The sequence below is a fragment of the Etheostoma spectabile genome, chromosome 21 (assembly GCF_008692095.1).
Source record: "Etheostoma spectabile isolate EspeVRDwgs_2016 chromosome 21, UIUC_Espe_1.0, whole genome shotgun sequence".
Classification (NCBI taxonomy): Eukaryota; Metazoa; Chordata; class Actinopteri; order Perciformes; family Percidae; genus Etheostoma; species Etheostoma spectabile.
The window spans coordinates 13,847,648-13,861,247 of NC_045753.1; the positions used below are offsets into that span (position 1 = coordinate 13,847,648).

At 39.8% G+C, this 13,600-nt stretch overlaps 1 protein-coding gene across 2 annotated transcripts in view; it reads right to left on the reverse strand.

Moving 5' to 3' along the window:
• LOC116671409 (glutamate receptor ionotropic, NMDA 2C) overlaps positions 1-13,600 on the reverse strand; it is a 52,005-nt gene that overhangs the window by 19,063 nt on the left and 19,342 nt on the right. For both annotated transcript variants that reach the window (XM_032502643.1, XM_032502644.1), the window contains exons 4-8: positions 12,097-12,162; positions 11,077-11,265; positions 10,006-10,346; positions 9,437-9,551; positions 5,249-5,460 (exon numbers count right to left, since the gene is read on the reverse strand). In XM_032502643.1, the coding sequence (XP_032358534.1) occupies positions 5,249-5,460; positions 9,437-9,551; positions 10,006-10,346; positions 11,077-11,265; positions 12,097-12,162 (923 nt within the window). The remainder of the gene's footprint in view (positions 1-5,248; positions 5,461-9,436; positions 9,552-10,005; positions 10,347-11,076; positions 11,266-12,096; positions 12,163-13,600) is intronic.

The window sequence follows — 13,600 nt, forward strand, 5'->3', positions numbered from 1 at the left end:
TGTGTGTGTGTGTGTGTGCGCGCTTAATTGAGATAACCCCAGCATGTCAAGAGTCAGCACAAGCTCAAAAAAGAGCATGTGAGTGAATAAATGAGCGAGACATTGAATGGAAAAAGAGTCAAGCGAGTAATTAACATTCAAGTTGATTATTTTCAACAGCGTATGAGTTCATTTCAGGAACATTTTAAGTGTTTTTTGAAAGGCTCGCTTTTTTCACAGGAGTCAATAGCGCTGATAAACGCTGCGTTAATTAATTGCTGCAGGACCCGGCCACCTGTTGTCATTATACACACTCCACTAACAATACACACACACACACACCAAAACACACTTAAATTGGGCTTTCTCTCCCTGCCACACACACACAAACACATGCACACATACAGGATCCTTGGAGGATTAGCAGCAGTTGGGTTGTGTAGTGTGTTCTTCATAAAATGCCCAGAAACTAGTGTAGCGTGGAGGGGAGCCCCATAAGGGAGTGGGAGGATCCTCAGGTGAACAATAAACAGGAAGCACACAAGAATAACCAGCCTGACAAGGCGGCGGCTTCAGTTTGGGGGGAAAGGAGGGTAAGAGCAAAGGAGGACCGACAGAGGAGGCGGAAGAAGGGAAGGGGCAGGATAATTGAAATAACCACCACTGTGATCATGTAAGAATGATGAGCTAAGGTTAAAGTCCTACAGTTAACGTGAATGGGGAAACTGTCGTGTTGAATTCCTAATGCCACAAAGATGCATGTCCAAAACATAATTGTATGCTGTAGCATGATAATTTACCTTGATTAGACCAAAGGGACCAAACCATTTAAAAGAGCCCCATGCCAAAAGCACACAAAGAAACAAACAGTGTATTCACACTGCAGTACACAATTTACTCCCAGTGCCAGTTGCCAGTACAGGAACCCTTTATGTAGCGAAGGGTGGAAGTCAAGGTGGTGAAGTGACATGTAGCTCACTTGCAATAATCTTTGTAAACACATATTTGCATAAGAATGTACACTATTTAGGCAACAGGAAATTAAATAACATTATCCAGGTCTTTGTAAAATTCTTCAATTCATTAATTGTTGTTTGGGACAAAGCATGTGTCCACACTCTTTTTGTAATATAATGTGTTTAATGTACAATTATACTAAACCCAGAAAAGATTAGAGAACCAGTAAAATAAACAAAACATTTTTGCTGGCTGGCAATTAATTATTTTTCCAAAAACTAATCAAATTATCAACTAATTTAGCATCTGGTCACTGCATGTTGTGCTATATCCCAAAGCCGGGATCTTTAAAGTAGGATTTTAGAGTGGAACTCTGCTCTTAATCAGCGCAAAGGGATAGGCTCACTCTTCTGGCAAAGGAGGCCATCATCTGTCCAAAGAAAGGATTTTTAATGAGCAAGACAAAAAGTTCCAATCACCCTAAACATCTGCTCTGTGGGGAAGCTGCTCTGACCACACAGCAAGATTAACTGATTTAAATAGCAGCAGTCCTCTCACCCTCTCTCATTCCTGCTCCCTGTTTGTTGGTCACCGGCCAAATGTGACATGCCAGCCTGAGAGAAATGGTGAAAGAGAAACAGAAAGAGGGTAGGATGGGATAACATTGTCTCATGCTATGACAGATGTCCCCATGTTGGACAGATAAATCTTCTTTACTGGCAATCAATGTGCCATCGCGCCCAACAACAGCCGCTACATATCTCTCTATAATTAATGTGCCAGCCATGGTCAGCTCTGCAATCTGCATAACTGATACACACACACACACACACACACACACACACACACACACACACACACACACACACACACACACACACACACACACACACACACACACACACACACACACACGTGGAGTCAATGAAGTAAACATGAACAGAAGTTATGAAGTTATGGGGTTGCATGTAAGGTTTGCAGGGTAAAAGTTAGCAAACGTTCCAAAACATTGCATTCTGAATCAACAGAGGTAATTGGACATTTTGGGAAATACATTGTGTTAGATGAGAAGATCCAAACCACTCTCACAGACGTCTCATAGCTAATTTGCTCTGGTTCGAATCAGTTGAGGAATTGTGTGTGTGTGTTTCCCCTTGGTTTGTTTTCTTTCACACAGAGAAAAATGTAAGCAAACCAAAATGCATCACAACAATCCATTTCACTAATTGGTCGGATGTATCTGGGGCCGGAGCAAGAAAGTAAATACTGAAAGAACGTTCTGTGTTCTGGACGCATTAACATGTATCTCTGAGAGAAACATTGTTATGTAATTTAACAGCAGAGTTGGTATTTGCTCATAACTGTGGTAAAAATCAATATACCAAGCTAAACTATACCAGTAGAATGCCAAATGCACCTGGAAAAAACGTCTTAAAAATACTATAGTGCTTCACATTTTGAAATGAACCAGAGTCTGATTTAACCGGACTAAAAGGCAAAGACATGAAGACACCACCATATATACCCTAAAATCACCTCGGCTCAGCAGCGGAAGGTTTACATTTTTCCATCAAAAGATTTGGCAATGAAAGGACCTTAAAGCTACATTGTGTAAGAATTTCTCTCATCTAGCAGTAAAATTGTATATGACAACCAACTAAATATTACTTTCTAGCCCTTCAAAGTCCGAGTGTGTTTTAACTCCTACAGGGGTTGAACCCAAAATTAGCTCTTGGTATCGCCATTGTTTACACCCAGCTGTTCAAGCCACTCCAATATTAACTTAGTTTTAATCCTCTTTTTTACTTCCCTTGCGACTCCGTTACATGTCCTTGGGAATAGGTGTGATCCTCCATCTTTAACAGGCTTTCAAATCTGCCGGTAGTCGCGAGTAATCTCCCCCTGACATCCGTCACGGTGCCACTTAGTGTAAAAGTGTGAGAGGCGAAGGTATCTCCCTCTTTGGGTAATGTTTTTTAAAGATGGAGGTGCCATTCGAGCGATTCGCTCGTATGTATTCTGAATGATTCTGAATGGCAGATTCTACGTGTACAAGAGTACATTGATTAGTTGGTGGAAGTGATTACACATGAACGAGCACATATTTGTGAAAGAACAAATGGGTTTTTCAACTAAAAAATTACACAATGTAGTAGGATGCATGCATGAAAGTTGCCACTGGATTTCTTTGTTGTGCATTGTGTTTGGCAGCCACCAAATGTCATCTAAAAGTTTGATTTTTCAGTGTGATTGTACCATGGCAAATGAAGCTGGCCGTACATTTGTAGGTTTCTACTCTTGGGTAAGCGTCGTGCTGCAGGTAAACAACATGGCAGCATAAATACAGTACATAGTAACATGATCAACAACAAGCACAGAGAAAAATCCTCCAGTGAGAATTAAGTTAGAAATAACAAAACTTCAGAGTGCAGAGAGGATCTACAGTAGGTGAAGGTTGGGTTCCTACCTTCAAATTTTAGAAACCTAATCTGCTCTCACAGATGTCTTGACTGCGCACACACATTATTAAGAAAGCCATAAAAAGACTTTGTATTCAATAATTAGCATTTCATTTTACGCTGACAAACAAAGTAAACCACTTGAATTAAAAACATAGATATTCTAAATTAACACTAGCTCGAAAGATCCAAGATGAAACAACACTATGTCTTTGATCAGAAATATGTGTGCCACCCTTGACTTATCATTCCAAAATGATTGAAGAACAGCTGGTTTTATACATCACACTTTGTCTCAAATGTCATTTGCAAAGAACTGACTTTCAAATACAAATGAGAAACTGCAGACAGGAAGATCAAGAAGAGGTATTACATGGCGTGTACTTCTCATAAGGCCCGGTACAAGTTATTGACGAAAGAAATCAGTTATAATGTTTTCTTAAACTTTCTAAATAAGTAAAGTCATGAGCTAATATCCCATCATGCACACTTGAAACAACCGTCAATCTGAAACAAGTAGACAGAGACCAGAGATCTTCATAACAACTGGGTTAACATTTCCAGAGTGGCTCGGAGTGTATGAGTCATAATTTGAGCTCACGTGTTTCATCTCAAAGGACATACACTATTGATTTTAACAGAAGACTGTCATGTTACATAATATATTACAGACTTTGAGTACTTCTCTTCTCTTTTTTATCATGAAGACATTGCGTATTCCTGACGAGCACCAGTTGTAGACAGTCAGAGGTAATAGCTGTTTAATTAAATAGCTGTTTTCTGCCATGCTGCGCTCTGAGTTCGACACCAGAGGTGTGGTTTTAAAGTGCTTAGACACTCAGCACACACAATTACTCTGTGTTTAATGAAGTGTGGAGGTTTGCGGTGTCTACTCAGAACTAAACTGGGGCAGAAAAACAGACACAAAACTGTTTGAATTAAGAAACTTTCTGATCAAATAAACAGTTGAGCCTGACTGAGCCGAAGTTCATTCTTGACACTAAAATCTGCAGCTAACAAAACAATCTTAATTCGAGTTCCACCTATTCCATGTTTCCACTGTATGGTATGGCTCTGCTTAACTCTTTTCACTTTTTAGGTAAGAGTACTTTTTTCATTTTGTGAATACAACAATTGTGGATGATGTTGATGAGCTTGGCTAGTGATGATTCTCTCTGCAGTGTTTTAACTCCAACTTTAAGTATTGGCTTAGCTCCCTTGGAACTTCAAACAAGGTGGTACCAAAAAAGAGTACCAGGTGCTATCCACAACCTTTGCTAATGGAAAACCAAAAAACAACTGCGAGGAGGCTCAGAATCATGGAAGGTTTGAGCCTAGAACTACATTTTCATTGCAACAGAGCAAACTGAATCTGCTGATGTGATTCAATTGAAAGCTCCAGTACAAGAGAGTTAAGGCCCCTGTGTGCTTTCACACTATCCAAGCCAAAAGAAGACATTTGTGAGAAAAACATGTAGAAATGTTTTGTAGACCAAGATCGTCGTCACTGACAAAAATCAGACAATGTAACTGTTTTTACAATCCACGTTTAAAAACCAACCAATTACAACACAGCATGACACACAATCCCTTGGCACGCTAGCGTAATGCTACAACACATTTACCTCCTCCTCACTTTGCTGAATCAGGATTTGACAACACCCTCTTTTCCTAGGAACAATTCCAAATATTCTCAAAAAGGCAGCAACATGTGTGTTGTGCAGTGTGGAGGACCTTGATGAAGGCCATAAATGGAAATGCGTTGGTCCAAATTTGATGTTTTTGAACATGTACGCTTACATTTACATGTTTGTGTACAGATATGACAAGCTGTACATGTGTTTGCGTTGTACCTCTCTGTCTGATTGGACTGCCGCCTGCAGGGCACCGTGTTGCGTACACATGTACCAGTTCCCGGGTCCACATTCTCGACCATGACGAAGGGATGCTCCTCCAGCGTGGCCACAGTCAGGTGACGGTCATCAGACACCTGCTCCAGGAAGCTGCCATATCGAGGCCAGACCGGGTAGCGAACCTGAAGGATCCCTCGGGCGAATGTACCCACCTGGAGAGGGAGGGCAAGAGACAAACAAGTCTGCGTTATTCTGCACACATGTTTGTGTCTCAGCTTTGACCTTCTCTGCATATCAACCCCTTCTCTCTTCACCTGTCTTGTCTTATCTTACAATCCTTTACAGGATGAATGTTTTTTTTTATTTTAAAAAGAGGAAATTTGCATGTGCTGACCTGGCTGAAGAGGATAGGGAAGTACGGAAAGATGAAAGAAGAGTAGAGTTAATTAATGCATGAATAAGGAAACTTAAAAGTGTTTGAGTAAGGCATTTAAAAAAAAAAGCCAGAATATAAAACAAAGAGCAAGCCAACTGTATCACATTAATAATACATCCCAGCATGTGTTGCCTTCAATCTGTGTTCATTTTGTTGACTGATTATTTAATTGTTCATTTTCTTTTTTTCACCTTAATAAACAAATTGAAATGTCACTGTTCATAAATGGGAACTGTTGAAGTGAATAGTGCTATTTATTTTAAGTCCTTGCACATTTAAAGTATTTGCTGCTTTTGTAGAACTGCTTTAATATTGGGGAAAAAAAGCTTGCTGAACTAGCTGGAATCGACAAACAGATATGCTGACAGACAAAGAGAGACTGTAGCGAGGTGACTATTGAAAAACAGTGTATTGAGTTTTTAAATGTCACAGGGAGCCACTTCAGAACAGAATTGCTGTACGCATAATGTCGGATAACGCAATAAATAATCCCATCGATGTCGGCACTAAACTCTGTGAAACCCTCTCTGTGAGAGCGAGGACTTTTTGTCATTTCAACCCAACCTAATGAGCCATACTGAGCTCAGCCAGCGCTGACTTACTGCACATGAAACTCCATCACAGCTTTAATGAGACCTCTTTTTCATGCCAACTCTTGATCTGTTCTTCGGCTCGCTCGTACTAACGTTCTTCCTCGTCATACATGGACGATTTAAAATCTGCATGAAGTTACAGTATGATGTGCAAGACGGGGATTTGTTTCTCTGCACAATCTATGAATGACAGCATCGAAGAGATGCGCTGTGAAGATCAGTCTATTCAATCTGTCTTTTATGAGATGTCTCATCCTCTCATGGCGCATTTTAGGCAGAAGCTCTGTCATTCTCACACTGTTGGGATTATTGATTATTAGATACAATCACAGTATGAGGATCTTGTAAATTTCCCAATACTTCATGTTAGAAATCAAAATAAACAGATTATTGAATGAAATATTTTCATCAGATGTGAAACTTCTTCCCAGGGCAGCCAATTTAACGATAATGTAATGTAGTGCTCTATCTGGAAGTATACAGCTGCTTTTTTTTTTGATGGACGTCATACTAATGTTTCCAATCAAAGGATTTATATACATAAACTTAATATACTCAAACTTACAAATACATCTTATTACAGATGCTACAGCCATAACATGACTCTATGTGAAGTAAAATGTAATGAGTCAATTATTTACTCCTAAACAGTTGTCAATTTACAAATCCAACAAACATTGGAGCAACATTAGCATTAATTTTGAGTGGTGTTTCTGGCCACCTGACAGATGTAAGTCCAATAGTCACTCACTCACTTTTAGCTCTGTCTCTGTCTTTGGTCTCCCCCAATGTCTGAGACAAATATTTAGCTCCTAGATGATTCACTATGTTCAACAACTGGTCATTAATTTTATTTGTTGTTTGGTGCTTTTGACTAAAATCAGCTACATTCATATTGTACATAGTCTCCTATGTCTGGCTAGTCCACACAGCATTTCAGCATGGGGAAAAACATGCTCTAGTTTATGGGTATTTCTTTAGACAAATTAAAATCGTTATGGGCTGTGCTAAGCCCAGGTGCTGCTGGATATTAGCCTCGGGAAGGAACTTGTTTTGGTGGAACGTGTACGTTCAGATTGGATTGACCCTGCAGAGATCTGACAAGCAGTTTACCATAGACCTCATTCACTACAATTCCAACACAAAGGAAGGAATTGGTAGAATTTCCAGCAGCAACGGGGAAATCCTGGTGGAAGCTTGTGGATATAGACTACATTGTACATAATCATTGATCTTATAAAAATACTGCTTATTGCGGCCTTAAACCTTTTTAGCGTATGTTTATTCAGTTGGATTCCACAGGAGAAAGAATCGAAAAGAGAAGAACATGAGGGAAGAAAATGAAGTATAGCAGAGGGGCCCAGCAAAGAAAGGGGTCTGCTGCTAAGGAAGTGTCACAGTGTCACAATATAGGAATTGAAAAGAGCAAGTACACCAACACTCATTAAGATGAGCTACATGACGTGAGGAGGGGGAGGAACAAGTAATAAGAGAACAGGTTGTAATGAGGACAGAGTGAAGAAGAATTTAGACACTTTAGACAAGTGTTGTGTTGTTGTTGTCAATAGCATGTGTGATCAACAGCAGGACATCTAAACCACACCTGACTGAGCACACTCTGAGGAATTGATCTTGTGTTTGGTGTGCAAGTGCGACTTTAAGTGCCACACATAGACACATGCAACCCAAACCCCACTTTAGCACCATTGCATGTCTATGTTCACACACACACACATACATACCCACCGGCCAGGAGGTGACATTGATAAAGTAAGTTGCTCTTTCCAGGCCAGAAATAAATGAGTTCAACTGTAGCTGTGAGATTAGGTTCAGGTCTCTCTGTATTGCAGGACTTTTTCAATATAGCCTCAGGCTTTATACTTACTCTACTGTGTGTGTGTGTGTGTGTGTGTGTGTGTGTGTGTGTGTGTGTGTGTGTGTGTGTGTGTGTGTGTGTGTGTGTGTGTGTGTGTGTGTGTGTGTGAGAAAATTGCATGGTGACGATGAAAAAGGAGTAAGAGAAGTGAATGATTATTTCAAAAGAAAATAAACAGAACTTATTGATTTAAAATTAAGCCTACACTTGTACCTTCAAATATCATCTGTTGGTGATGGTGATTTGATATTTAATGTAGCCACTTTCCCATGACCAGCCTTTTATTTTCAGCTTCTTCACAAACATGTCTTAACTTCTCCAATGCAACAGGCATAAACTTGTTGCATCCATTCAGATTGTAAGTTTTTAAACTGTGTGGGTGGGGGTTATAGAGGGGCTGCAGAGGGAGAGACATGAGGTGAAGATATTGCGTGAGGTGAAAGAGTGCATGCTGGTGTTCTAAAAACAATAAAACTATACTGTTTTGAAGGTCGCCCTGCTGATTTGCTCTTTTACCAACACGCCCAGCACAGTTGTAGCTACAGCAGTGGTTGTGACACAACTCACTGAGGCAATTAAGGTACTTAAAAACCATAAGCTTCTGATTGACGTAACTTACATGCAAAAATCGCCTTAATTCAGTCAAATATGAACACACAGACATCATACACACTATTATCTCTGATGTTTATCGCAGTCCAGAAATCCGCTTAGAGAGGAAAACACGCTCCTTAAAACTCTAGAACTAGCTTGAGAATCATCACTGTTTTTCCTTTTATCCAGTTACAGTTGTTCGCACATCCATGTACATTTTAAACAGGTACTGCTAATCGGTAATTTGGCACACATTTATGGTGTCAATTTGCCAAAAATAAAATATTCAAAAAAAAACATTGGGCGAAATTGTCATTCAGTGTTTTGCTCAGGATGTCAAAATGACACCTCATCTACATTTGGCCTTTTATAGACAGGAACAACAACAATACGCATACAAATGAAGATTCAGATCAAAACACAGACCACATGGCCAATAGCTGTTGCTAACACTAAGCAATAATAATAAGGGGTGGCTTAACCTGTTCCTCTAAAATTAGGCTGAACACTGATAATATAAGTTATTTTCACTGTCCAGAAAATACTCTTCGCAAATGTCACTGTCAGCCTCAGTATCCTGTGATTCCATAATGTTCTCCGTATGCAGTACACAGGCACGTAAAAGGACAATTGGTTCTGTGCCATTATTGCCCACATGTTTTGGTGTTCCAGTTTCCGGTGCCCAGTACCTTGTCCCAGAGTCTATCCCGGTCCAGAGCGATAATGACCATGGAAGGATTGGAGAGGAAGCCTTGGTTATTGAATGAAAGATCTTTCCTCTCCCACGTCACATTCAGCATGTGTCTGCAAACCCACAAAGACGTAAAGTCATACAAAAGTATGCAACGTGCAATCAAGGACTTTGAGTCGTCTACATCACTCCAGAATTTGCATAATTATTAACACAGATAAACAAACACACACAAAGATCACCTCCTAATTAAACCTAAAGCTCCCCTGGAGAGCTTAATCTAACATAGGAGACTGGAAGTAGCTCATTAGAGGATGGGAGAAGCAGCTGATTGGTGGAGGCCACTGAGTGATTTCGCTGTCTGTTAAGGTTTACATCCTTGACAGACGGGGGCTGTGAATAATGAATTCTGGTCAATTTGCATTTCAAAACATGTTACCGAGAGAGATACAACATACATACTTTCACTTTACACCGTGTAGCTGAAGCTGAAGATGTGCTCTTTTGTTCGTGCATCAGTAATGATCACTAAAAGGAATTTTGTTTACTGACAAAAGTGTGACTCACCTGAACAGAGTATTGTTGTCGGAGTGTTTAGCAGGTTTGTTGCAGTCACCATGTCCCTCAGGAATAAACCCGTACTGCTTCTGGAAGCTCTCAGCCCCTTTAGCTACAATGGCGACACCCTCCCTCACCCTCTGCCGCAAACTCTTTCTCCCCTGGTCCGTAATCACACCAATAACACCGACAGGGAAGCTTTCAGGTGGAGGGCTGTCGGGGTTGCCCACAGCCTGACTGGTGAGGATCCAGATGTAGCCTGGCCCCAGCAGACCCACCTCAGCTGCCTGTTGAAACAAGTACTGTGCCTCCTCGTAAGAGCAATACGCCATCAGGACCTGAGAGTCCACCTGCAGACAAAAAACAAGTCTGTCAGAGAGAAAACATCCTGAACATGCGGCACTGCTGAAGGTCTTAAAGAGCCTGTAGCACCAGCTGTTCCGCCACTAAACTTCAGCCTGCTTACAAAGTTTTTGCGAAGTGGAGATTTAGGCTTTAAAAAATTAAAGCGACCATTAAAAACTAAATTGAAAGATTGCAGACTAGTTCTTACATGGACAGTAGTTGACTCTAATTGTTTAGACCCAGTAACTGCCAGTACGACTGTTGTAACTGAACAAACCGATGGAGCTCATATTAGCTTGCTAACATATTACATAAAAACGTAACGTAACATAAAAATAGGTAGGGAATATGGTGGACAGCTCTGATCGGACACTTCACCAACAGGCTTTGTTTTTTAATTATTTAAAGTGGGGAGATTTTAAATTACATTTCACAAAATTATGTCAACTTTTGGCAGGTTTGGTTAGTATAATGTTAATCAGTTAAGCCTTTTTCACATTTGTTCATGTAAATGTAAATATAACAAATAATACCTACATTTAATAAATATTAACAGCACGTAAAAACTGTTATGTTGGCAGTTATGTTGCAGCCAATGCTATGTTGGCGGTGGTGCAACCTCATTTAGTAAAGTGCTAGTTTAAAACTAGTAAGGATTTCACTTTACACACAAACTCAGTGATGAATTTAGGAGTAGCTTGTAACCCAATCTGGGATTCCTATATCTCATTGTACCTGCTGCAGCATGCGCTTCGTCCTCCCATCATTTGACCCGACAGACATTTCTAGAGACAAGACATCCTGTAGATTCCACAGGAAATAGGAGGTATCTGTATAGGACTGGACTATATCCACAAATGTGTCGTAGCCTGGCAGCAAGCTGGTGATCACTGCAAACTCGCCCCAGTCATACTCCTCCATAATCTGAAACATGGATGTATAGAAATAAAGGACTGCAATGATATTATCCAAGGTAAATAGGTTATCAAATGTGGGAATTAGAATGATTGCAAATATATAATTGTGAAAGACTGATGATGAGATGATCAGTACGCTCACATCTGTACAATAAATATGTAGACAGGCGGTTAGCTTAGCTTAGTTTACTGTAAAGAGCAGAGACGGGGAGTTGTTGTTTTTACACATGTTTTGTATGGATTACATACAAATGTAATAAAATAGTGTTATATACTGAGCTTATAATGTGCTCACGGCAGATTTTGTTCTATGTGGACATAGTAAAAGTGGTACCAATCTTCTAATTTACCGGTTCTATATTTCATTCTAAAGATGTATGGAGTCTAATGTTGGGTTTGAACAAATCAGTAATGACAGGAACAAACTAGAAAGCTTGTATTATCCCGATCCAACTGATTAAAAATATAAACGCATTTCATCACAAATGCATCTGTCAATTTCGCACTGCGTATTCCTCAGTTGTAGAAATGTTTGCACGCAATGATGCCGAAAAATTGGACAAATCTGAGATTATCTGGTTGACTCCCAAAACATCAGTGACATTAAACTCTCTGAGCTCATGAGAATTACAGATTGTTAATAGTTTGTGAAAATTGGGCCAGAACTTCAGATCAGGGATTCCCAGCTGATTGTTTTCCCTACATGGTGTTAATCTGCCTGAGAGGTCCCAGTTGTCAGGCTTGACCCTGTGACATTTTGGTATGAAAACCTAGATTCCAATCCCCAAAATATTAGGTTTAAATGAGGTTAGATACATAGATACATGCTATTCTGTACCTTAAACATGCAGACAATCTGTTGCTCCAGAGACGCTCCCATCTGCAAGAAGGAGGATCCCTCAGCCTGTAAAGAGTAAGAGATTCCCATTCAAGGATTCAACTGGGACAAACCTTTATGGGGTTGTATCATGAGTGCTAAATTGGTTTCATGGTAAAAATAAATATCTTGAATAAATGACCAAATGAACATCTACACAGCGTTGAACTTTTGTGCCACAACAGAAGCAAACTGATGTTAGCTTTTTTTTCAAATTAACTCGTCTGCTGCTCTTCATTTTAGCAGCACCTTTGACACTGTTACTGGTGCGGAATAATTCCATTTGGAAAAAACTTCACGACAACTAGGACACTGCATTTTAAGAATTTGTCCTCTTGTACAATAAGCACAAGAGGACTTAATGTTAAAAGTCATAACACAGTGGAACAGACTTCTAAATATAATCAATCGGATGAGAAATGACAAATGGGTGAAAAAAGAAAGGCCTTAATTTTAGGTGCTCTGCTTGGAATAGGGCACTTGATTTAGCTTAATGAAATATGTAACCTTCAGAAATATCTGCAATGCCCTAAAAAGCATAATTGGAAAGTTAAATATAAACAATAAAGCATTACAAATGTGGAGTAATGGAGACAACGCAGAAGATACAGTGATGTGGATCAGTTATCATGAATATTTATGTTACAGTTTCCACCTCTGTAGTCGCTCACATTCACCGATAGAGCTTTGATGGTCCACATTCTGCCCCAATCTGTGATTATCAGTCCTGCTGGTTTCTTTCTGTCAAGAAGGGGTGGTCCAGTGTATGCATGTGTCTATTTCTGTTAGCATACATTTGCATACCTGCAGATTAGATGCCTAGAGCCTGCTGAACGCATGTCCTTCAAATAGCATTCACATAAAGTAGGCTATAGGGATGAGAGGATTATTGACGAGTGTAAGGGGATATAATCAACCGACAGAGATGAAAAGATATTTTACATATAACATATTTATATATAAATATAACCCTTACCCAACCCTAAATATATATAACTGAGAAGTCAGCTAGGAACATAACGCAATTGTGTCAAGCGTAACAGGTATATCCCAAGCAATGATTAGATGAATTTCAGGTGAAAAGATATTTAGACATCTCTGACAAAACTGGGTCAAATTTGGATGTAATTCAATACTTTGTTTTAGACAAATTAGTGTTGTTTCAACAGCCTTTAAAATACTATATTCCAAGGTTAAAAATATAGTCATTTAAAAGCTGTTAAAAGAACTGTTGTATGCAGTAGGCGAATGCCATCGTCCTTGTGGACTCATTGATACTTCAGTCTGAGGTTTGAGTGCGCCAATGTGACGTCACAATGACGTAGATCTCGCTGGCCCGTCAGGATTTGGAGTGTGCATCCAAAGGGCACCACTCTATTTTTTTCAGCGGCGCGCGACAAAGTGAAAACAGGAAGCCTGAACGAGCTCAATGGTAACTGGATGCCAGGACTCTCAGAGTGACTGC